At 34.6% G+C, this 22667-nt stretch overlaps 3 protein-coding genes and 1 long non-coding RNA gene across 6 annotated transcripts; 3 read left to right on the top strand and 1 right to left on the bottom strand.

The window, feature by feature from the left end:
- The first annotated feature begins 2663 nt into the window (after positions 1-2663).
- Positions 2664-6017, top strand: LOC109186756 (probable inactive receptor-like protein kinase At3g56050). 3 transcript variants are annotated; one of them, XM_019336877.1, is made up of 7 exons: positions 2664-2949; positions 3043-3186; positions 3306-3393; positions 4045-4493; positions 4593-4783; positions 4860-4992; positions 5091-6017. In XM_019336877.1, exons 2-7 carry the CDS (start codon positions 3078-3080, stop codon positions 5657-5659), a joined length of 1539 nt encoding a protein of 512 aa, XP_019192422.1. In that variant the 5' UTR covers positions 2664-2949; positions 3043-3077; the 3' UTR covers positions 5660-6017. The 3 variants fall into 3 exon arrangements, with proteins under 3 accessions (XP_019192422.1, XP_019192423.1, XP_019192421.1); XM_019336878.1 differs by having other exon boundaries at positions 2664-3186; positions 5091-5653; positions 5717-6017; XM_019336876.1 differs by having other exon boundaries at positions 2664-3186.
- Positions 4461-20367, bottom strand: LOC109186759. The gene is made up of 3 exons (XR_002055172.1): positions 20356-20367; positions 13068-13070; positions 4461-4539 (listed from the first exon to the last, which is right to left on the bottom strand). It is a non-coding gene; the product is annotated as an uncharacterized LOC109186759 (long non-coding RNA).
- LOC109186755 lies at positions 6371-10008 on the top strand. Its single transcript, XM_019336875.1, has 4 exons — positions 6371-6979; positions 8038-8514; positions 8942-9436; positions 9574-10008. The coding sequence occupies exons 1-4, from the start codon at positions 6479-6481 to the stop codon at positions 9658-9660; spliced, it is 1560 nt and encodes a 519-aa protein (XP_019192420.1). The 5' UTR covers positions 6371-6478; the 3' UTR covers positions 9661-10008.
- Positions 20191-22121, top strand: LOC109186758 (two-component response regulator ARR18-like). The gene is made up of 5 exons (XM_019336879.1): positions 20191-20713; positions 20848-20924; positions 21036-21072; positions 21162-21273; positions 21450-22121. The coding sequence occupies exons 1-5, from the start codon at positions 20389-20391 to the stop codon at positions 21940-21942; spliced, it is 1044 nt and encodes a 347-aa protein (XP_019192424.1). The 5' UTR covers positions 20191-20388; the 3' UTR covers positions 21943-22121.
- The last annotated feature ends 546 nt before the right edge of the window (positions 22122-22667 follow it).

The following is a 22667-nucleotide window of genomic DNA, read 5'->3' as shown; positions in this document are numbered from 1 at the left end:
AAAGATGGTTTTGTCGCATGAAATCGATGGTTTAATTTTGCCTTTTCTTATGTAGTATTCTTTTGTTTGCCTTAATTGTCAGCATTTGAAGATGTCTGCTGCGGCCGGCCTGCAGGTATTAGTCAATAGAAGAATCTATTTGAAATTTCATTAATCCTATCCTATACACAATTCTAATATTACTTAACATATATTACTATATTGTAAAACATGCATTGTAAATTCATAGTCAAACCAATCAGTTGTTGATAGTTGACAAAAGGAATATAGCAGTGGCAGACTTAAATAATAATATAAAATATAGAGAAAATATTACTTCATACTTAGCTTCTCATTAATATTTAATTGAAGAGTGTTCTAGACTACTACTTTAATACGTAGTAATATTTAATCACCATCTCAGTCAAATTTATTACACATAATTTGGGTAATGTAGTTTATATTTTATATGTGATTTGTAAATTATTATATAAAAATATTATTTATTTTGTTCACACATTTAGATTGTAATTACGTATTTCTTTAGTCATTAAAAAAGAAGAATAATTACTAAAATTAAATGTAGCCTATGTAACATCAAATTAAATCAAAGGGTGTGTATATTGGAAATTGGAAAATGATATTTACTCCTTCAAAAATTTCCCATAATATTGTCTTTCATTATGTGTCTCATATTCATTGGATGTCGTCATGAATTGACTGACCTTACACACTTTTAATTAAATACTAAATAATCCAATTAGATGCTGTCACATTAGGAGGGAAACTTGAAATGAAAGTTTTAAGAGGTGTATGTAACATTACTCGTGTATATTAATCTTCCAAACAAAATAAAAAATGAGTGATAAAGTGTATAAAACATAATTCTCATACTTGAAAAATCACATGTTTGATTTTGTTTGAGCGTGATCCCATCCCCCACCCCTCCCTCCCCAATCCCCCCAAAAAAATCATGTAGAATATAAATGGATATATAATTAGTTTTATACATTTCCCTTCCAAATTTATCTTATACGGAGTAATAATATATTCACCGTGTGTGCCTGCGCGTGCACGCATATTATCAACCAATTTACAAATCATCAATTGAGATAAAAAGTGTTGTTATCACGTCGAGATGTAATAAATATGAGGTAAATTTAAGGGACAATTTTATTTTTATTTTTAATTTAAATTTTGGAATCATATTCCTAAACTTAATTAAGGAATTTCATTTGACTAATGCTTTCAAGTAACCGATAATTAATCACTCAAATCTGCCAAACACTTTGTGCTCAGATGGCACCCGGGTTGAATTCTTATATGAGAGGTTGTGAGTTTGAGTTTCAGTGGAGACGTTATTAGCTCTTTGTGTTTCAGTAGGTTGAAAAAGTAATTAGAAAAAAATAAAAATCACTGAAATCTAATTGTAACATTAATTATAACCGTTAAAGAAAAACATTTAATGGGTTTCTATAGGTAGATTATAGAGATTGATAAATATAAAATTAGGTAGATTTTGAATTTGGTTCATTTTATTTTAGAATATATACAATACACACCTAAACACAACTGTAAGTAGTTAGAAAAAAAAATAAAAATCACTGAAATCTAATTGTAACATTAATTATAGCCGTTAAAGAAAAACATTTAATGGGTTTCTATAGGTAGATTATAGAGATTCATAAATTGATAAATATCAAATTAGGTAGATTTTGAATTTGAATTTGGTTCATTTTATTTTAGAATATATACATATACACACCTAAACACAACTGTTTTGTGTGTGTGTGTGAAAGCCAACAGGGAAAATATACTATTACTGAAGGATCCAACAAATTATACTACATGTTCACAAATTACATACTGAATGTTCATAATTTTATAAAATGTAAATTGTGAACATTTAATATATAAATTATGTATGCAAATTGTAAACATTCAGTATGTAAATTGTATATTTTGAACACGGGTCCACCTTGTAAAGTGGACATTGGTTCATATATAACAATTTCCTCCCAATGCCACGGAACAGACTGAGCATCAACCGTCTTTATTAAGACAACTTGATTATATTGTTTTAAGAAAATGATCAAATAAGTCATTAAACTTTATACGAAAAACAATTAGGTCTATCAATTTTAAAAAGGTACAAATAAACACATCGACTTATTATTTTTTTGTGCATATGAGCCCAATAGCCAGTTACCCATCGGTAACAACCGATCATAAGAGTTTCAACGACAAAAACTAACTATCGACAACCAATGAACGGTCACCAGCCACAATTTTCTTCTTCAAAGGCGACCATTCATCAGTTCTCTTCATCAAAATTCTAATAACCTTGTATTATAATCTGCAAATTATACATAAAAGGTAAATTATACTAGAAAGATTTTATGTGACGAACTGAATAGGTTGAGGGTATATTATTTAGAATTTATATAGTTGTCATTGTAATAGTGGCCACCAACCTTAACTACCAAAGGCCTAAAAGCCCAAAAGCCGCTGCCCCACTTTTCACGGACTTGTGATGGTAACTACTAATTCGGTTGGATATTAACAACGCCCCCGGGCCCACATCTGACCTGTCATTTACATCCCTCTCTACCGGGTCAACCTGGCCCCATTTTTTTGTACGCAACATTTTTCCCGGTGTAACAAAAATTAATATTAAACAAACACCTACTCAAAATCATTCTCTTATACGATGATGATGATGATTATGAAATGATAGGTTCTCCTATACATTCTGCCGCAGATAAGTATCGTGTTCAAGTAGCTTTATCCACTGAAACAACCTGGGAATCTGTCCTCGGAAGACTCGAAGATCTGAGGATGTTTTTTGTTTAATTCTTGGTTTTTTTTTTTTGGGTTGATTTGCTAGCTTTTGAAGTCAACAGACCTTTCTCTGGTTTGGGTTTTGTGTATCTGTACGCGTTTTCAGAACCCCTCGTCTTCTGGTCCAAGGTTAATTAGTCCAGCAACGCGAAAAGAACACTCATTTACGATTTTTTTTTTTTTTTTTTTTTTTTTGATGAGTTTAAGGAGGTGGTTTTACAGACTGTACTGGGTACTTTTGCTTTTGATTTGAGGAAATGATGAATGGGTTTTGGGGATTCAGAGAGATTCGTCCTGCGTTGCTGGCAGTGGTGTTTGTTTTGGTTTACCAGCATTTGTCTTTTTGTTGGTCCCTGAGTGATAAAGGTATGATTTTTTTTTTACTTTTTTACTTTGGGAGGAGGGTTTTTAATGTTTTAGTTTATTTTGTTGTTGATTGATTTCTGGGGTTCAGATGTTGAGTGTTGTATGGAATATATATGCAGGTATTGTTTTGTCCAGATCTAAGGAGACTGTAGTTCATGATTCTCTTGAGGGTTTGGAGAATGGCAATGGAGGAAATGCTGTGGCTCTGTAAGTTTTTCTCCTCCCAAATGGTCAGATTTTAGTTAAGACGGAACACATTTTTAGAGTAAGTCGGACTATGTTAATGTTTTGTTGTGTAGTTTCACTATCGGCTCTAGGTTTTGAGTGACGAGGAAATCCACAGTCACGGGGTAAACCACCTTAGCCTGTAAAGGACTATAGGGAGCTAAATAAGTTTAGGTTGTCCATAGCTGACTGGTTCAAACACCCAAAATGTCAATAGGCCACTCCCACAGGAGTCGAACTTGTAACATTGTGATTACCAAAGCAACAGTATGATTAACTTGGCTAGGGTTGCCCCTATCGGCTTTGGGTTTTAGTTGAGTTGGAACGCATCTTTAAATTCTGTTGTTGTTTGTTTCATAGGCATTTTTCATAATGCATACTTTCTTGTTGTCCAATGTATGATGCAGTTTGTCTTGTGACTAAAAGTTGAAACTTGTTCCTTGATGTTATCTTGATAATCCTTCACCTCTGTTAAAGCTTTGAGAAACATGGCAGCATTCAGTATAAATAAACCATTTCTGCCTTTTACATGTGGAATAACTCCAAATTCTTGATTGGTTTGGTCTAGTTCTTCTCGTTTTGCAGTAGTTAGGTTTCTGTTCTTCCTAACGCCATTTGCGTTTGTGTGTGTAGGAGCGTGGAAGAGTCTAGAAATGTAGCTCATCACCGGAAGTTGATGGATGTAGCACCTTTTAATCCGTTCCCCTTTTTCCCACCGTTTTGGGTTAGCCCGGGCCCTGGACAGAGTCCTCCACCGCCATCTCCATCCCCATCACCATCAGTCGAGTCGTTCTCGCCATCCCCTGCACCGTCGCCATCTATGGTGCCACGGTTGGCCCCACCTCCCGCTGTTTCTATAACCCCGTCATCAGTTCCTGCTCCTGCAGAAGGACCTAGCGTTTCGTCTGGTCATTTCAGCGGGAAACACCACCGAGTTTTGATAGTTTCTGTAGCAATTGGTGGTTCTGTCTTGGTTGTAGCTTTGTTCATCGTCATAGTATTCTCTCAGAAGAATAAGATGGCGGTTGTTAGACCTTGGGCAACGGGGTTAAGCGGGCAGCTGCAGAGAGCATTTGTTACGGGTAATGTTGTTTGTATGCTAATCACTATAGGCTCCGTCTAGTTTTCCTCGTTTTTGTCTCACATTTTCGCTTTCCTCGTTTCTGCATTCGTAAAACCAGGCGTGCCGAAGCTGAAGAGGCAAGAACTCGAGACAGCGTGCGAAGATTTCAGCAATGTCATTGGTTCCTCGTCGGTTTGTACATTGTACAAGGGCACCTTATCCAGTGGAGTCGAGATAGCTGTCATGTCTCTTACTTTCGTGTCTGCTAAGGATTGGTCGAGAGATCACGAAGCCCAATTCAGAAAAAAGGTATATATCTTTCGAGTCTCGAGATCCCTTTCCCCTTTCCAATTTGTAATCCTTCTGTGCTTATGTGTGGTTTCAGATTGATTCACTGTCGAAAGTAAACCACAAGAACTTTGTGAACCTCATTGGATATTGCGAGGAAAAGGAACCTTTCACCAGAATGATGGTGTTTGAGTATGCTCCAAATGGAACGCTTTTCGAACATTTACACAGTAAGCTCTGATCTTCTTAGTCTATTTGCCAATGCTGATTTTATGGGAATGGGAATGGGAATAATGTTTTCTTGGTCTGAATTGCGCCGTTTCTGCAGTTAAGGAGGCCGAACATTTGGACTGGGGGGCGCGAATGAGGGTCATAATGGGAATGGCATACTGTCTCGGGCACATGCACCAGATGGTGCCGCCAGTCTCCCACAAGAACCTGAAATCCTTGGCCATACACCTCTCGGAGGATTCTGCAGCCAAGATATCAGACTTTGCGGTCTGGAACGAGTCTGCTGACGACGAAACGGACCCAACACCAGAGAGCAACATGTACAGCTTCGGGGTCATCCTGCTCGAGGTGGTGACCGGGAGGCTGCCGTACTCTCCCACCGGCACCGCCCTCGAGGACTTTGCATCGGACTATCTCGGAGGCAGACAGTCCCTCAGGGAAATGGCTGACCCAACTCTCACTTCCTTCCATGAACACCAGCTTGATGGCATTGGTGAAGTGATCAAATCTTGCCTGCGTCTCAGCCCAAGACTCAGACCTACCATGAGAGAAGTTGCTGATAGGTTGAGGGAGATCACTGGGATAGGACCTGATGGTGCAATACCGAAACTATCGCCTCTCTGGTGGGCCGAGCTCGAGATACAATCCGCGGACATATCTAATTGAAAAATGCCATATTCTCAACTAAAAATCTAAGCTGATAGTGAGACCGCACTCTGAAGATAGTCTCTGAAGAATGCAATAGTCTCGACTAAAAGTCTAAGCTGATAGTGAGATCGTACTTATGCTCAACACAGCTGAATACATGAATCTTGTGCCATCTTCTTGATGGCAATTAGAAGTCTTGTATTTTTATAGAGGCTGTAAATTCAAAGGCTTGTGGGAGTTTGATTCATTTTTTTCTTCTTTTTTTTTAGCTTGTACAATTGTTTGCTTTGGGGATCAGATGAACATATTATACATTTGGAATGTTAATATGTAGATAATGATTCACAACATGCTATATATTCATTATCTATTTGAAAATTACTTTAATTTTTTACACACACTAATTTCATTTTACCAACACTAAAGTATCATTTTAATTTTACTACAGTTTCATTTGACAATTATCATCCGCATTAACACTATGGACTATGATTCACCGTATAACAATCGAAATTACCTTTTCATAACTTGGAACATATTCATAAGGTCTAAGATATAAGCGGGCAAAACGGATTCATAAGGTCTTAAAAGATATAGTTGAGCAAAGCGGAGAAACTTAGGTTATAAAAAAATAAATATAAAATTCAACTAAAATGTAAATTATACTAATATTATATGCTTATTTCATTTCATTTTCACAAACAACACATATTCTTATTGAGAAACGACGCCGTTCTTTGTTCACAGCTCAACTCTATAGCTGTAAACTCATCATCACTCAACAACGCCTGTCCTGCAAACCTCAACGGAAAAACCTACCGGAAGTAAGGTTAATCAATGGCTATCTCATCACTGGAAAATGAAAAGGAGCCGATCCACTCTGCCGTCGCCGACGATGAGTACGAAGAATTCGACGAAGAGGAAGATGATGATGATGATGACGACGACGATGATGATGATGAGGAACTAGAGACGCTCGGCCAAGATGCCGGAATCCCGATGGGCAGGGCGAGGATGGAGAGCCTGGTCCGGCAATTGTCGAGTCGGGGAGTGCCGGTGCGAGTCCACAGCGTGCTGATCAAGAGAAACGCTAATACTAAAGATTCCCTCATCGAAGCCGAGTTGGAGGTCTTGAAGTCCGCCTCTACGGTCCAGGAGTTGCTCCAGGCCGCCAGTATTGCCAATGCTCGGCTTCAGCAGCTCGGAATTTTCGATTCCGTTAAGATCACTCTCGATGCCGGCCCGCCGGACCTCCCTGGGACTGCAACCGTGGTTGTTGAGGTTGCCGAAGCTGAAAATTTTCTAACGGGGAACGTTGGAATCTTCTCCAAACCTGAGGTACTCCTTTCCTCAAATCAATATTTATTTTTCTCTAATTTCTTTTTTCTGGCATGGTATATATTAATTGGTTTAATACGTCTCAATATACACGTTAACATTGAAATTTCTTACTCTTTTTTATTTCCTCTCACTAATGGGGAGAACTTTTTCAATCGTAATGCATTTACATCATTATTGAACAACGAGTTATTAATGGGTTTTAGAAAACGGTGTTATTAGGCTTTTTGAACTGCCTTTGTTTGGTATACCGGTAGCTTCCATAGCTCCGGCCCAGCAGGATTGTGGAGGAGTAAATACTCAGTGGCCATTAGGGGAGAGGACAGGTGCCTCGTGCCCACGAGGAGTCACCCCCACAAGAGGGTGAAACTCCCGTTCTGTGGTTGTCAAGGTCCCACAAGGAGTCACCTCACAAGAGGGTGAAACTCCCACACTGCTGTTGTCAAGGCTCGATCCTAAGTTCTTTCAATCTGCCACCTAGGAATCAACTGAGCTACCTATGTGTGGGATAGGGCATTGTGCTTCCCGGATATTAATTTTTTGGGTGTATATGTTCATACAAAAGAACTAGGTACTGCAGCAGATTTTCTGCAAATTGTAATGATAGGAAATGCACAGGGAAGAGAGGTTTTAGCTCCAAAGTAGTGTTTGGTCCACCTTTTAGTTCAATTGAGTAGGTAAGCTCCAAAATAAGCCGGGCCAAGCAAGCACAAAACTATCTGTTAGGAACTATTGGGGTATGTTCCCAGGAAGCACGTGCATCAAATTCTGTGATCATGATTAGTCAATGAGGAATGCTGTTAGTTCTGTTTCAAGGGGATCCTCTTTCTTCACTGCATATAAACTAGCTGAAACAGTTTTGACTGTTTGTTGTCTTTCTTCCTTTAAGATCAGACATAGCCACTATTACTAATGATTATATCTGCAGATACTATTATGTGTTTATTAACTTCTTTTGTACTTTTGCCCGCGATGGTCTTTAGTGTACTTGAACTATACATGAATGACTCAGCATTTGCTGTGTATCTGATCTGTAATGTCTTATAATGCATTTGTAGGATAGAAGTTGGTCACTTGAAGGCTCATTAAAATTGAAAAACTTGGTTGGTTGTGGGGATTTGTGGGATGGTTCTTGGTCCTATGGCTGGGACCAGACATCAGAGGTTAGTGCTGGTGTGACGTTCAAAAAGTTGATTACTCCTGTGACTGCTAGATTATCTCTACTTTCTAATGATTGGTTCAAGTTTTCTTCTTACAAAGACCAAGCTTTAGGCCTGTCTCTTGGCCTATTATCATCTAGAAACCATGAGCTAGTATTCAATACCTCTTGGCGACCTTTGACAGACCCCTCACAAACAGAATCTACGACTGTAAGACCGCAGCTTGGACATGATTTACTTTCTGTCCTGAAGTATGCATTTAAAATTGACAAGAGAAATTCATCTTCGAGACCAACCCGTGGATATGCATTTGTTTCTACATCACAAATTGGTGGCCTTGCACCAGACTATCAGAGCTTACGCTTTCTTCGCCAGGTTTAGTGCACTCTCCATTGTGTCCTTTTACATTTATTTTGTTATATGTTCTGTCTTTTTAACTTTTAAGCGTATTATTGTCAACCTATTTGTTTATTTCTCTCTGGCTTATGTAGGTTGATTATCATATATGTTGCATGCGACCTTGTGAGTTTATCATCTTTCAATTTTGGAAGTAAAATATTCAATGTATATTTTTTTTTATCCTGTTCCTTTTCTCGGACTCGTCTAAATTCTCTATACCATTGCCAATTAGTGCATTTAAGTGTTTTTTTTTATGAAGTATTATGTTATGGATTTGCCTCTTTCTGTCATTTGCTTGCCACTTAAAGGTCTGCTTTCTTTTATGCAAGTGGCCCTAAACTGTATGTTCCCTGCTAAAAAAATTACTTCATAATATTAACAACAGTTTTCGTTTTGTGAACAGGAGTTTGGTTTTCGTTTTGCTTTACCTTTGGGATTTTACAATGCTGCACTAAACATTGGAATTTCTGCTGGTGCGATTTTCCCATGGGGAACTGGATCCCTGGACAGGCCTTTGTATCTTCGTGAGAGGTTTTTCATGGGGGGCAATTCTTCTCCGGTCTGCTCCTTTGGGGGCCCAATATCTATATTGGGTTTTAAGTCAAGCGGGCTTGGCCATGCTGAGCCTCAAAGCCAAGTTAGAGAAGGTGCTAACAGTGAAAGTTCTAATTTTTCTGGAGATCTTGCTGTTACTGCTTTTGCGGATCTTTCTTTTGATCTTCCACTGAAGCTATTCAGAGACGCTGGGATTCATGGCCACGCATTTGCCTGTGCTGGAAACCTTGACAGATTGACTGAAAATACATTCCGAGACCTCTCTCTCCAGAAACTCCAAGAATCATACAAGGCCTCAGCAGGATTTGGAATTGTTGTTCCACTTAAGCGATTCCGAATGGAGGTCTGTCATCTGCCTTACAATCTGCATGCCTTTTGTTTTCTCGTTTCTCTTTTCCTTTCAAAAATTCAAGTTTGCGAGATGCATGAACCTAACATAACGTTTGCCTGATGATCGAGTTGATTTCATGCATTCTTCAGGTCAATTACTGCCAAATACTGAAACAACAAGAGCACGATCGAGGGAAGACTGGTTTGCAGCTAAGCTTTTCTTCATCATCATCATAGAAGCCACAAATTTTTCGTTTCTTCAACTTGAGATATCCTGCTACTTCAAGTTAATCATGATCATCTAATGAAGGTAAAAATTCATCGCTTTTTCCCCGTTTTAAATGGCTTTCAGATTGATCTTCTTCTCTACTTCAAAACTTCCATACAGTTTCAATTCTATGATCCAACAATTACAACATTCAATCTCCAAGAAAAATGCTACTCAGTCAAACATTGTAGGCTTGTAGCATCTTTGTAATCTAGTTGAGGAATAAGACAAAATGGTTGGTTGATATTGAGACAGGATTACCAGCAGGAGATTACTTTATGTGGGTATGAAATAAAGAATGCTTTCTCTTTGGATCAGTTGGACTATATATTATTCATTTATTCTGTACACTTATGTTAAGTAGGGGAAGATATATTATAATATAATTATGGGGACAGATTACTATATTCAAATCTTGAAATTAGTCATAGACTTCATGCTTAGATGTCACCCCTGTTATTAGAGATCATTATTCCACTTAGATTAAATGGATATTTGACCAACTTGGATTATGAGAATTACAAATCTTGAGAGATCTCTATCAATACCGCTTTAGCTAATCATTGTCTGGCAATGGTTAAGTTGTGTTTATTAGTCTCCAACTCCAACTAATCTTGATTATTCAGATTCGTAACACATCTCCTAATTAGTATTGTCAATGCGGGGGCAAATTATACGAGCTGTGAGGACCACAGTCCAAAACGATGTTGTTGAATATTATGATTAAAGATAATGTACATTATGTGTTAAAATAATGTACATTGCGTGTTAGAATAATGAAATTTTTGAGATAATATAATGTACATTATGAGTTATAACAATATATGTTGCAGAGGTTGTGTGCAAAAAAATACACAAAACGACTTAATTTTTGGACCGTGGTCCACGCAATAACTATTGCAATGCGGGGTGGTGGGTCAGGCTTTAAAGCTTGCTACTTTGGCGGGCCTTGAAAATCAAATTAAAAGCCCGCCCTGTCGTTATAAATGCGAGACAGGCCAACTTGACTAAAGCCTACTATTTTGGCGGGCCTTGAAAATTAAAGCTCGCTCTGCCCAATAAAGGGCGAACGGGCTAGCTCGACGAGTAATAACACTTCATATAAGCTACTCTGGTATTACATAATGGGAAATTTTACACTATTGAATAGTAAAATGTTGACTTATATATATAAAAAGTGGAGTGGTGATTTTACACAACAATTTGGAACAATTGTTAAGTGAGTTGGTAATATAATCGTAAGGTCGTTAAACATATCTAGGCCAATTGGGTCTCATCTTTTAACTTAACTAAATGTCTCAAATCAGTAGGTCAAGTGAGTCTCTTTTAACTTAACTAAAGGTCTTAGCTTCAAGCTTTAGAAATCTAACTATTAAAAAGTTTATGAGGGAGTGCTTTGTTGACCTTGAAGTCTTACTTAGTATGAATAAGATTATTAATCTTAATATGATCTTAGTTGAGAAAACTTGTGATCTGACTCATAAATCATAATTACAGAGTAGAGTTTATCAGGGCATCCAATTACAAACCTAAACATTCAATATATATATATATATATATATATATATATATATATATATATATATATATATAGAAATGGAATACCATATTCATGTTTACACCAATAAATTAACAATTATTTCATGCCATATGCTCCGTATATCTACTTCCTTGATTAAAAAAGATGGACCGTACATTAATGGCTGCTTTCTTTAATTTTCTTCTTCCATGGGGAAAAAGAAAAGAACATGGAAGGTGAGATGTCACTCACGTGGGACACAAACATACTCGACAACGAGACTGGTACGTAGTAGAGACGAACAACAACTTTGGGTCTTTGATTGCCACACAATTATTCAACTATTAATTATTATTAATATTCTCTGATCTGCCCTCACACCTATACATCTATCCATAATCCATGCATATACCAACGTTTCAAGGCTAGAGGCATAGTTTAACTGACCAATCAATCCAAAATAAATTTATAATAAATTTTTCTTTGTTAGCAGTCGGGTGTAATGTAAAAAAGGGAAGTACGTATTTGACCTGGTTGTGCGTGCTATGTACAAGTATTGGGGGCTAGTTGACCCGTCGAGACATATTCTGCGATTTATCTCATCTACTAGTTTCTTAGACTAGAGTGACGAGGAGCCCTTAAATTTAGGGGTTTAAACTAGTATCAAAGTTTGGAGATAATATTTAATATGATCAATATTTATTTATTTGTTCTCTTTACGTGAGAGATCTAGCTAGTATACTCATCACGGTGAAACTAATATAAAATTCGCATTGGTTGTGCTTATCTATTTACCATGCCATGCTAGATTTGTTGGATGGAGGCTTGGAGAGTTGAATCTAATATCCTACTACTAAAATGCTGGGTTAATTAGTATGTAAATATACTAGCTAGATCTCTCATGTACAAGAGAACACAAAAATAATAATAATAATAAAATCGGGCGCCTAGCGTCTTTAGCACTGAATATAATAAAACAAAATTGTGCATTCACTACTTATTATACTTTTTCACATAGTGAGACATGTTTGATCTGACAATTAAATAATAAGATGATTTTAGCTAGCTAGGTAGAGCTAGTTATAACATCTGGTGTAGTAGTAATAATTTAATTATGGATTAATAACCATATTTTAAATAATAATAAATGTTTATTGATCTCCATTATCCTTAATACTTAAGTTTTGTGAAAGCATAATTATTAGGTTTCCAAGCCATATATAATATATATTTGACCAACCTTCACTCCATCAACGGACAACGACACTTAAGAATACCATTAAGTTAATTACTTCTCATTTTTTTTTGAAAGTGTTAATTACTTCTCATTAATTTAATTGTAATTGCATATTTGTATGGTAATCTCGATGACGTGACAATGCAAATATATTATATATTTCCGCAATAACAAGTGGCAAGAAATTCTATACGATCATATATAGTGTCGTAAGTTATAATATCATAGCAGGTTTTTACAAAATTATATATTATAAAGTATATGATATTGTAATTCTAAATTTTTTTGTGAGAACTAATAAAGAAAGACAAAAAAGGACAGACATGCTTTTCATGAATTTTTATGGAGAAGAAGATAGATCCGCATTCATAGCTTTTCACGAATTTCAAACATTTTATTTATTAAAAAAAGGCATTTAAATGATTAAAATTGAGATAATTAATTAATTCACAGAAGAAAACATAAGTAGTCTTACGTTGGGGGTTGACTTTACAGCTTGTGTGCTCTTAAATGAATCTTGCAGACCAACCTGTCTTTATTTATTTATTTTAATTTTTAATATGCAAGCCAATGGCCCAACTATGATATATAGAAGGGTGTTGGACTTAAATTTTAATTACTAGCTATAGTTAAAATTTTAAATTTTAATCTGTAATTATTTGTTTAATTTGGATGATTTTCATTAATCAAAGTATTATTATTATTATTATTTTTTGTGACGAGGAAATTAAACCCCAGCCATTACCCTATAACATATATTGGGTATATCTCGCTCTTGTGTAATAGCCTACAAACTATACATGAGAGATAAGTCATACTAGAAAGACTTTGTACAACAGACTCGACCAAGAGGGTAGGTATTCATTTTTAATGTTTATGGAGGTTTTTTTTTTTAGTTAATTATAAATTCTAGGTGGGATATCTTAGTTAATTATTCTAAATAGAAGCTATTTAGTTTTATTTATTTAGAAATGTAGTAATTAATAAGTTGTTGCTAATTGTATTGATATTTTGGTGATTTTTAATCTTTGTTTATTTATGTATTTAATTAATTGTGTTGGGTGGAGGCTTGAAGGGCCGAGTCTAGCATCCGGCCTGTTATTGAAACGTGACGTTAATTGTTATAGAAATATAGTTGTTCATTCGCTACTAACTATGACTTTTGGCGTATTGATAAACTCTTAATCTTGATAATTATTATCATATCAAAGTAGCCTTCGCTATTAGCTTGTGGCACAATTCTGACAGATTGTGTTATGTAGTTACGTAGCAGCCAATGCCATATTTTGATTATGGGAGGTTGGACTTGCTCAAAAACTTAAACAAAGTACAAGTCAGAAAATATTATCACCAATAAAAGTCATCCTAGTCTTATTAATGGTTAATTAAAAAAATTGAATAAACTAAATTTTCTAATAATATGCATATAATTAAATACAACTTTGAACTTAAAGAACAAATATAAAACTATATATACATTTCTCATTAAGTATATCAACCCGGCCAAGTTATTGTTAAGCAAAAATTTTACAATCCCTTTTCAAGAACATTTCACATTCATCTATACCAAATCAAATAATTTCTTAAATATATATTGGCTAGTAGTACAAGCTAAGTTCTCCTCTTGATTCATTCACAAATTCTACACAATTACTTATTCTGTGGGTTTCTTTTTCTATTATATATATTCCGCTAGAAGATAATACGTAACGAAAAAGAAAACATGTGGCCTTGAAAGGGGTAACCAAATATTTGGAGCATGATTCCCGTACTTAAAAGTTACGAGTTTGATATATATATATATATATATATATATATATATATATATATATATATATATATATATATTTTAACACCATCTTGGTGATTTTTCTGCCATCAAAACGTGACACTAATTGCTACGCAAGTATAAATAGCTTTCGCTAATGCTTGATCCTAACTTAGGAGCAAGCACATATATCGAATTTGGTTGATATGATATGAAAATTGCAACCTAGTTTGCGGGCTATTACATAGGACCGGACACATATATCGAATCCAATTGATATGATATGAAATCTTTGGTTTTTATTATTATTATTTTTTGGATACTTTAGTTTATATTTGTACGACATGTTAGGTGAAGGAAATGAATTGAACCAACTTCTCCATTTAATTTAAGCATTAGGAATTAGATAGGTGGATGGGTGATTTTTGTTGCCTTTTCATTCATTATGATTAATAAATTCATCAATTTTTTTATTTTTATTTTTATTTTTATTTTTTGTATCTTAAATCACAACACTATATATCCGCTCCTGATTTCACCTCCTTACGCAGTAATATATATATATTTTTTATATTTAATTAATAAATAAATTTGTTTTAATGTCAAACGAGGTCAATCATTTACAATAACTAATGAATTAAATGAATTCTATTATCATGTCAAAAGATAAACATTAAGAGGTAAAATCAAAATGGTAAAATATCATTATTCTATTTTAATTTTAATTTTAATTTTCTTGGAATATGTTTTGTACTACTAAGTTAGGAAAAGGGTAACTTTCTCATCAATTGAGTTGGAAGGGAGTGGGTATGCAATTCTCTTTCCAGTTTCCACGCACACATTAATCACAAGAATAGGTTACCTTTTACCTTATACATATACATATACATATACACATACACACACATATACATACATGCATACATACATACATATATTGTGTGTAGCCCACATGTGCAGCTCAGTTTATCACATGGGTGAAGTTTGGGAACAATGACCCTTTGTGTTCAGCTGAGTAACCATGGTTTATATCCTCTCAGATGTTCTGTCGGGTCGGGGCGTGAGGGACCCTTGGGGTTGGGGATTCAACTTTTTTGGGAACAATATATTGTGTGTGTATGTGTAACATTTTTGACTGAGTTAACATTATAATAATAAAATGCATATGTTACGATACCTATATTATTTTGGACTAAGAATTTGTTACAATGGGACTAATATAAATACTTGAGTTAGTCATCTTAAAACTCTCACATGTTATTAGTTATTCTTAGTAGTACAACATGTAAGTGTCATATAATGCTTGTAATTTGTTATTGATCGATTTATATATGTTGATATGGATGATTATATTCGTCGGCATATCACATCATATATAAGTAAAAAACTAAAGTGTATACGTATTGATAAGAAATATACATATAATATAATTACATGAATAAATAATATATAACGTGAAAATTGAATTAACTTACTCTGTAAGTAAATATAATTTGCATGCTTTTATACAGGGAAAGAACGTAAATTCGATTGGTATAAAATAATAAGGTGATAGTTCGGAGATATAGTAATTATAGCAACTGTACGTGTGTGTATGTATTGTCTTTCTCTGTGTAAGCTTTTATTTGGACGGCTGTGATGAGTTGCATGCAGTAGCTCAAGAAGCTCGTGAGGGTAAAGATCACTTTGTAATTAATTAGGGTTCAACAAAAGTAGGGAACGCTGTGTTTGCTGTTTTAATCTTTCGCACGAGCACAGAATATTGAATTTTCATGCAAAAAGCAAAAGAACCAAACGGGTTATTTACCACAACTTTTAGGTTAGATAGTAATGGGTGATATACAAATATTCTGCTCATCTTCACAGTTGAAATTATATATATATATATTAGGTGTCCCTAGGTGTGGACAGATCTGAACCATTGGATGAGCTCAGATCAATGATATACAATGCACGAATATGATATATGTAGTGCATACACTTGGACCAGCACTAAGTGTACTACCATAGACTATCACTTAGTGCACCATATACGAGAACTTAGTGCCCAACAAGTGCACCACAAAAATATACTTGGTGCACAAAATTACAAAAATGTCAACCCGTATTTTTCTTATTTTCATTGATTTTGAGCCCTTTGATCATCTTAATTTGGACCCTAACGAACTCCCCGTTCAATTTCTTTTCGTAGTTCCTCTCTTACTAGTGTAGTGATACCGATATTATCATCTTATAATTTTAATATATGTTAATACTATTGTTTTTAGATAAAAAGAGAAATCTACAACTAATTCAATGTTATACATGATATATTACACCAAAACAATTTATTTAGTATACATCTTTAAATAATATTAGCGAACTTTTTCTTCTAAAAAAGGATTATGACATGTTATTATTACATTAATTGTATAACTTAAGTAATAAATTGAGTCTAACTAAATAATATTGCACCCCTAAAGGATTCTATTATAAGAGGAACCGTAACCATTCATCCAACAATGTATATGTATGCTATTTTTAAATTACAAAAAGGGACAAAAAACACAGATCAGAGCACACAGATATTACAAAAGGTATAATAGCTTAGCAACATACCCTCCCACAATATAATTAATTTCACCGAATATATATATATATATATATATATATATATATATATATATATATATATATATAAATAAAGTTCAAATGCAGCGTCTTCTCATGCGGTCAGTGTGGCCGCATCAATAATTATGCAAATATGCACCAACAATGTTAGGAAATACACAAATATACCAAAAAATGCACATCATACCCAAAAAAATGCACCATATATAACTCCCCACTCCCCACTCCCTAATTGTGCATTTCGAGACGCTGTATGGTGTTTTTATTCATATTTAATGGTGCGTTTTTAGTGATGCGTACCTAATTTGTGCATTTTTTTATTGTGCATTTCCTAATATTGTTGGTGCATATTTGCATAACTATTGATGTGATCGCACTGACTACACAGGAAGACGAGGCCGCACCCGAACTCTAGTATATATACACCAGTTTTTATTTTAATTTATTTTTATAATTTGTCAACACTCGAGGATCAGCCTCGATCATCGTCACTGTCAACGTTATTCGATCGTTAAAGAAAATAGATAAATAGATAAATATTAACACTAACAACAACATCGGAATCTTGATTTCTGGGATACAGTGTGAACATCATTCGATGCATGTATATGTGTTGTGAGATCATTCACCGATAAAACTATTTTGTCTTAATAGCAAGGGAGCCTTTGATTTCAATGTGGTGATACACTTCCCATTTACTGTGTTTTTAGTCTTCATTTTTAAATCATCATATGCATCATATTCACAAAATCCATAATAATAATAATAATAATAATAATAATAATAATAATAATAATAATAATAATAATAAAATTAGAATGTTTGTTTATCATTTTGGTCACCATTTTATTAGGTTGTTGAAAGGTGGTTGGAAAATCCTCATGACAAAGGTGGTGTTTCGCTTGATTGAAGCATGTATTTAATTTCAACTAAAATGCTAAATTAATAGTTAAATTACACATTTATGTTTTTAAATTATATGCTCAACACGTCCCCTCACGTGTGCAAGCTGATTAATTTTGACGAGCTTCGAGCAATAAAATCAAAATGAAATATATGTTCAATCTCAACTAAAAAGCTAAACTGATATATAGTTGAATTGCATATTTATGTTTATTTATTATATGCTCAGCATACTCATCAAAGTGTTCGATCCATTCGAATTTGACGATGGTGGGTATTACTTTCCACAATAAGTGTTTTTTGGAATTTCAATAATTTTGGTCGAAAGAGGCATGACAACTTGAATTAATTGTGAAAATCCTCGTTGTGATTATGATATGATGCTAATTTGAATTTGACTCGAATTGCATTCACAAAATTTAAGTCTCTATTGAAAGAATTATGATGACTCAAAACTAGTAGATAGAGAAGAATAGTTTACGTCAAGAAGTGAAGAAGTCATAATAATTCAACTCTCAACTGACAAATTAAAGTCATAATTCTTGATGAAGTGATGCACTGTGATTTCGTCACACATCATCACTTACATCGGATCGGACATATATATGCTATACCTAGTCGTGTATCTCTCAAACTTTGCCTATGAAACACATCTTTAATTTCTTTCAACATTAATTTAATTTTTTTTTTTTATCATATATGTATCCATCACCGTATGCAATGGAGCATACATATCATTGTATGAATGCATTTTAAGTTAAGGATCATGAGCTGAGGATGTAACATGTGTCAAACATACATGATTCTTTTTAACCTATATGACCAAATTGACATATATATATATATATATATATATATATATGAACATGTTAAATATGGTTTAGCCTTAATGATCAAATTTGACACAGTAGAACAGTCAAAGGACCAAAAGTGAAATTTTTTCTATTAAAAATAATATTTCCTAATTTGAAACAAATATGAAGTTTTAAAACTTTAAAATATTTTTAAGGTAGTAATTACTAATTAGTATGCTACTTAGGCAGTTAGCTAGCTAAATAGTAAATACGTAAAAATTTAATAGGCATAATTCAATTTAGTTCTAATGTGATAAATCTATGGTCATTACTCTATTAGAGTATATATGTATATTATATATTTTTTAAAATGTACACGTCAATAGACCAACGCAGGCCATGGACAAAAAATTAAAGTTCAATTGGGTCCATAGTATAAAATTAAACATACTAGCCCTAGTCCGTCCATTGTAGCAAATTGATCGAATCGAGCTAGCCTGGGACTAGACTTCGGGCTAACTTGTCCATTTGACACCTTTATGCCAAAAGTTATAACTAGTGAATTAAACACTTATCATTACATTGAAAGACACACATTTATTTTCTTATGCTTGCATAGCAGTTAGTGTCACATTTCGATTATGGTTGGAATTGGCCTTCAAACTTTCAAAGCCTTCACCCTACAAAGTTCAAAGTTTAGGGACTAATATATATATATATATATATATATATATATATATATATATATATATATATATATATATATATATATATATATAACCACCGATATTTATAGATAAAAATGTCATAAAACTCGGAAGTTCAAAAGTAAAAAAAGAAAAAAAAAAGAAAAAAAAAGAAATAATAATAATAAATAAATAAATAAAAATCTACCTAAAGGTAGACTATTGTTTCTAAACATATTTATAATAAATAAATAAATAACCATAGCATGCAAGGTTGGTTCATATATACATATACTCCGTATCTAAGTGGTCCTTATTATTATTTTTTTTAGGTGTACTAATTTAATTTAATTTTATGTGTGGTTGCAATACAAACCTAAATTTGTTGGAAAGTTCCACCAACACGGTAAGTGAAAAATAATAATAATTTATATTGGAATATTATTGTGCCTTTTCAAAAAAAAAATAATAATAATAAGTAAAGAATATGCCATTTACTTAATCAATTCTACAAGAATTTCACTAAATTCCAATTTCCACACACATAATATTCCAATAATTATTATATAGTAGTAGCAAGAAAACTCTAAAACACCATAATTATGTTGTAATTTATGAATTCTATTTTTCTTAAAATCATACCCTACAAAAAACACGGAAATAACTACATTTTAAATATCAGCTTAAATATTTACGGATTTCATTGATTTCGCGGTAGGTAAATTAAACCGTACAGATAAACTTACCTATAATTTTTTCGTTGATAAATTTGATATTTCAGACAGTGTCGTGTTGTTTAATACTACATATATATGTTTCTAATAGTGCATGGGTCATCATCATATCATTACCCCATGATACATACACATATACACACACATGACATCAACCATGGAGTGATGGAAGTCATACATTATATCCTTAACAAGGTGGAGAAATCTAGAGAGAGAGAGAGGGGGGGAGTGAGAAAGATGTTCTTTAAATGTCCCATTCAAGAAATTTCATTCCAAATATAACCAACTCTTGGCAAGAAGAGAACTTTAATTTGCTATAAATCTTCCCATCAAGAAACCAGTCTCCATTACTCCATTTCTCATGGACTAACCTACACCCATTCTCACCTTAATCTTCATCTCTCACACTCTACATATCCATCTGTAAGTAACCAAACTGAACTCACATGGAGGCTGAAGAAACAGGCCAGGAACTGATGAAAGAAGGCATCAGTTGCGGCAGCACAGAAGACTCCAAAACCGGTGGCCCCGAATTACTCGAGGCCGAAATCGAAGGAGAAGAAGAAGAAGAAGATGATGGGAAAGGAGAAAAGGGCAACAATGGAAGCAGTAGCAGCAATAACAGCACAATTGAAGAGAATAATGGGAAGAAATTAGGAAATTCCGGTTCAGTACGGCAGTATGTCCGGTCCAAAACTCCCCGGCTCCGGTGGACTCCCGACCTCCATCTTTGCTTTATTCATGCAGTTGAAAGACTGGGAGGACAAGACAGTATGTCCATCAATTAATTTTTGAGTTAATTTATGTATGATTTTAGTTCTTTTGCCCACAATCTGAGCTACCGGTGCGGGCTTGATTCTTTTAGCATTTTTTGTTTTTAGTCTAATGATGTTTGTCTGTCGCAGGAGCAACCCCCAAGTTAGTTCTTCAGTTGATGAACATCAAAGGCCTCAGCATAGCTCATGTCAAGAGCCACCTCCAAGTATAATTAATCTTTATTATTTTTCTTGAATTTAATCTAAGTTATTATGTAAGATTCTAGTTTTTAACTGTTTTTTTTTTTTTCTTTCTGGGGAATGTTTTAAAATTGTAGATGTATAGAAGCAAGAAGGCAGATGAGCCAAATCCAGGTAATTTTCCTCAAATTTTGCAAAATCATTATTATAACCCTAATTAGACTTAAGGGTTTTTAAAAAAAAAAAAAAATTGGGTGTGACAGTTACCCCTAACGGAAGGCTGCTTCTTGGAAATGGAGATTCACATATCTTTAACTTCAGCCAGCTGCAAAGGCTACAGGGATTTAATCCGACACCTGTTACGACGAGTTTAAGGTACCAGATTCTGTTAAAGTGTTATATATGTTTGTTCTAAGTTGGAGCTCTAAAGGGTACAAAGATCACGTTTTTATTGAGATTTCTAGTTGCGGAAATGTTTGGTTTCTAGCTTTTCCGTAATATTTTCTTGATTATTTTTCTCCTTTTTTTTTTTTTGTTTTTCTTTCCCCCAGATTTGAAGATTCTTCATGGAGTCGTCATCATCAACCTTATTCATCTGCGTACAATCCTTACCTCAATGGCGGCGCCGCTACTTCCAGTATAATGATCCGACATGGATTCGGAGGGAATTACGTTAACGGCGGCCGTTCGGAGTTTCCGATGATGTCGAGACAATGTTCCGACAACGTGAGAGCGCAGCCGCCGCAGTTGTTTCCGAATCAAAGATTCCCGGCGACTGTTCAAAACGAAGAAGGGACGGCGGCGGCGGCGGTTTCCGGCGCCGTGAAAAGGAAGATGCCGGATTCCGACGTGAATCTTGATCTGAACTTATCGTTAAAGACTAGGGACGGCGGCGGGAATAATGAGAAGAGGGCGAAGGATGACGACAAGTACGAGGATAGTACTAATCTGTCGCTCTCCTTGTTCCCCTCCTCGCCTCATCCTGGGAGAAATAATGACGATCAAACAACAGCAAAGAACACTACTCTAGATCTGACTTTATGATTAAAAAAAAAAACCATCAAAGTGAGATTTTGTAGTAGTGGTTCTCGATTTCTGGGATCGAAATGAGGAATCTCATCAATGCACAGTAGATGACAGATCTTTGTCCCATATTAAGCTATACCTGTAGTTTGTACAAAACCAGTGAATATAATAACTTCACTTATATATATTGTATTCTTTTCTTCTGCCATTTTCTTGTCTTTATTTTAGGTCTAATGTATGCACTAATGTACACTGTAACATGAAGATTATCATATGCAACATATATAACTAGTACTGGGCAATAAATAAATGTACAAGTTCGATCGACTCCCAACAATAGCAGCCTATATATTGACCTTCTTGGTTAATTTGAGTTTACATGTGGTTTGATCCTTTAATTTGCTGGTTAGGGTCATAAGACAGGATTTAATTACTTAGTGAACACCTTCAAGTCGTACTGACAGCAAGATTACCTAGTCACCTAAAAAAAATTAATGTATGATTTTCTGGGACCATTTCCACCATTTTAATGGTGTATGTTGGATGGACCGGAAGGAGGAACAGGACCTTTGGACAGATCACTGAACACAGTTTCCCTGACTGGGAGATTGTGCTTTCTGGGTTTTGATGATGACATTCTTGTAGAATAATAATGGTTTTGTTGATGATCTATTGGAAGTGTTGCAGAAGCTTCAGTTTTCTTTACGATCGTCCATGGCGGCGATGGAGTCATGATTCTTGGT

The sequence above is a fragment of the Ipomoea nil genome, unplaced genomic scaffold (genome assembly GCF_001879475.1).
Source record: "Ipomoea nil cultivar Tokyo-kokei standard unplaced genomic scaffold, Asagao_1.1 scaffold1407, whole genome shotgun sequence".
Classification (NCBI taxonomy): Eukaryota; Viridiplantae; Streptophyta; class Magnoliopsida; order Solanales; family Convolvulaceae; genus Ipomoea; species Ipomoea nil.
This window is presented reverse-complemented; position numbering and strand designations above follow the sequence as displayed.

What these genes read in the sequence shown, in the direction of transcription:
- LOC109186756 (XM_019336877.1), top strand. Translation starts at nt 3,078, where the DNA reads ATGATGAATGGGTTTTGGGGATTCAGAGAGATTCGTCCTGCGTTGCTG. An exon ending in GCAGAGAGCATTTGTTACGG is followed by an intron (nt 4,494 to 4,592) that starts GTAATGTTGTTT and finishes TCGTAAAACCAG; the next exon opens with GCGTGCCGAAGCTGAAGAGG. An exon ending in GCTTTTCGAACATTTACACA is followed by an intron (nt 4,993 to 5,090) that starts GTAAGCTCTGAT and finishes CCGTTTCTGCAG; the next exon opens with TTAAGGAGGCCGAACATTTG.
- LOC109186755 (XM_019336875.1), top strand. Translation starts at nt 6,479, where the DNA reads ATGGCTATCTCATCACTGGAAAATGAAAAGGAGCCGATCCACTCTGCC. An exon ending in GAATCTTCTCCAAACCTGAG is followed by an intron (nt 6,980 to 8,037) that starts GTACTCCTTTCC and finishes ATGCATTTGTAG; the next exon opens with GATAGAAGTTGGTCACTTGA. An exon ending in GCTTACGCTTTCTTCGCCAG is followed by an intron (nt 8,515 to 8,941) that starts GTTTAGTGCACT and finishes TTTTGTGAACAG; the next exon opens with GAGTTTGGTTTTCGTTTTGC.
- LOC109186758 (XM_019336879.1), top strand. Translation starts at nt 20,389, where the DNA reads ATGGAGGCTGAAGAAACAGGCCAGGAACTGATGAAAGAAGGCATCAGT. An exon ending in AAGACTGGGAGGACAAGACA is followed by an intron (nt 20,714 to 20,847) that starts GTATGTCCATCA and finishes TGTCTGTCGCAG; the next exon opens with GAGCAACCCCCAAGTTAGTT. An exon ending in CCTGTTACGACGAGTTTAAG is followed by an intron (nt 21,274 to 21,449) that starts GTACCAGATTCT and finishes TCTTTCCCCCAG; the next exon opens with ATTTGAAGATTCTTCATGGA.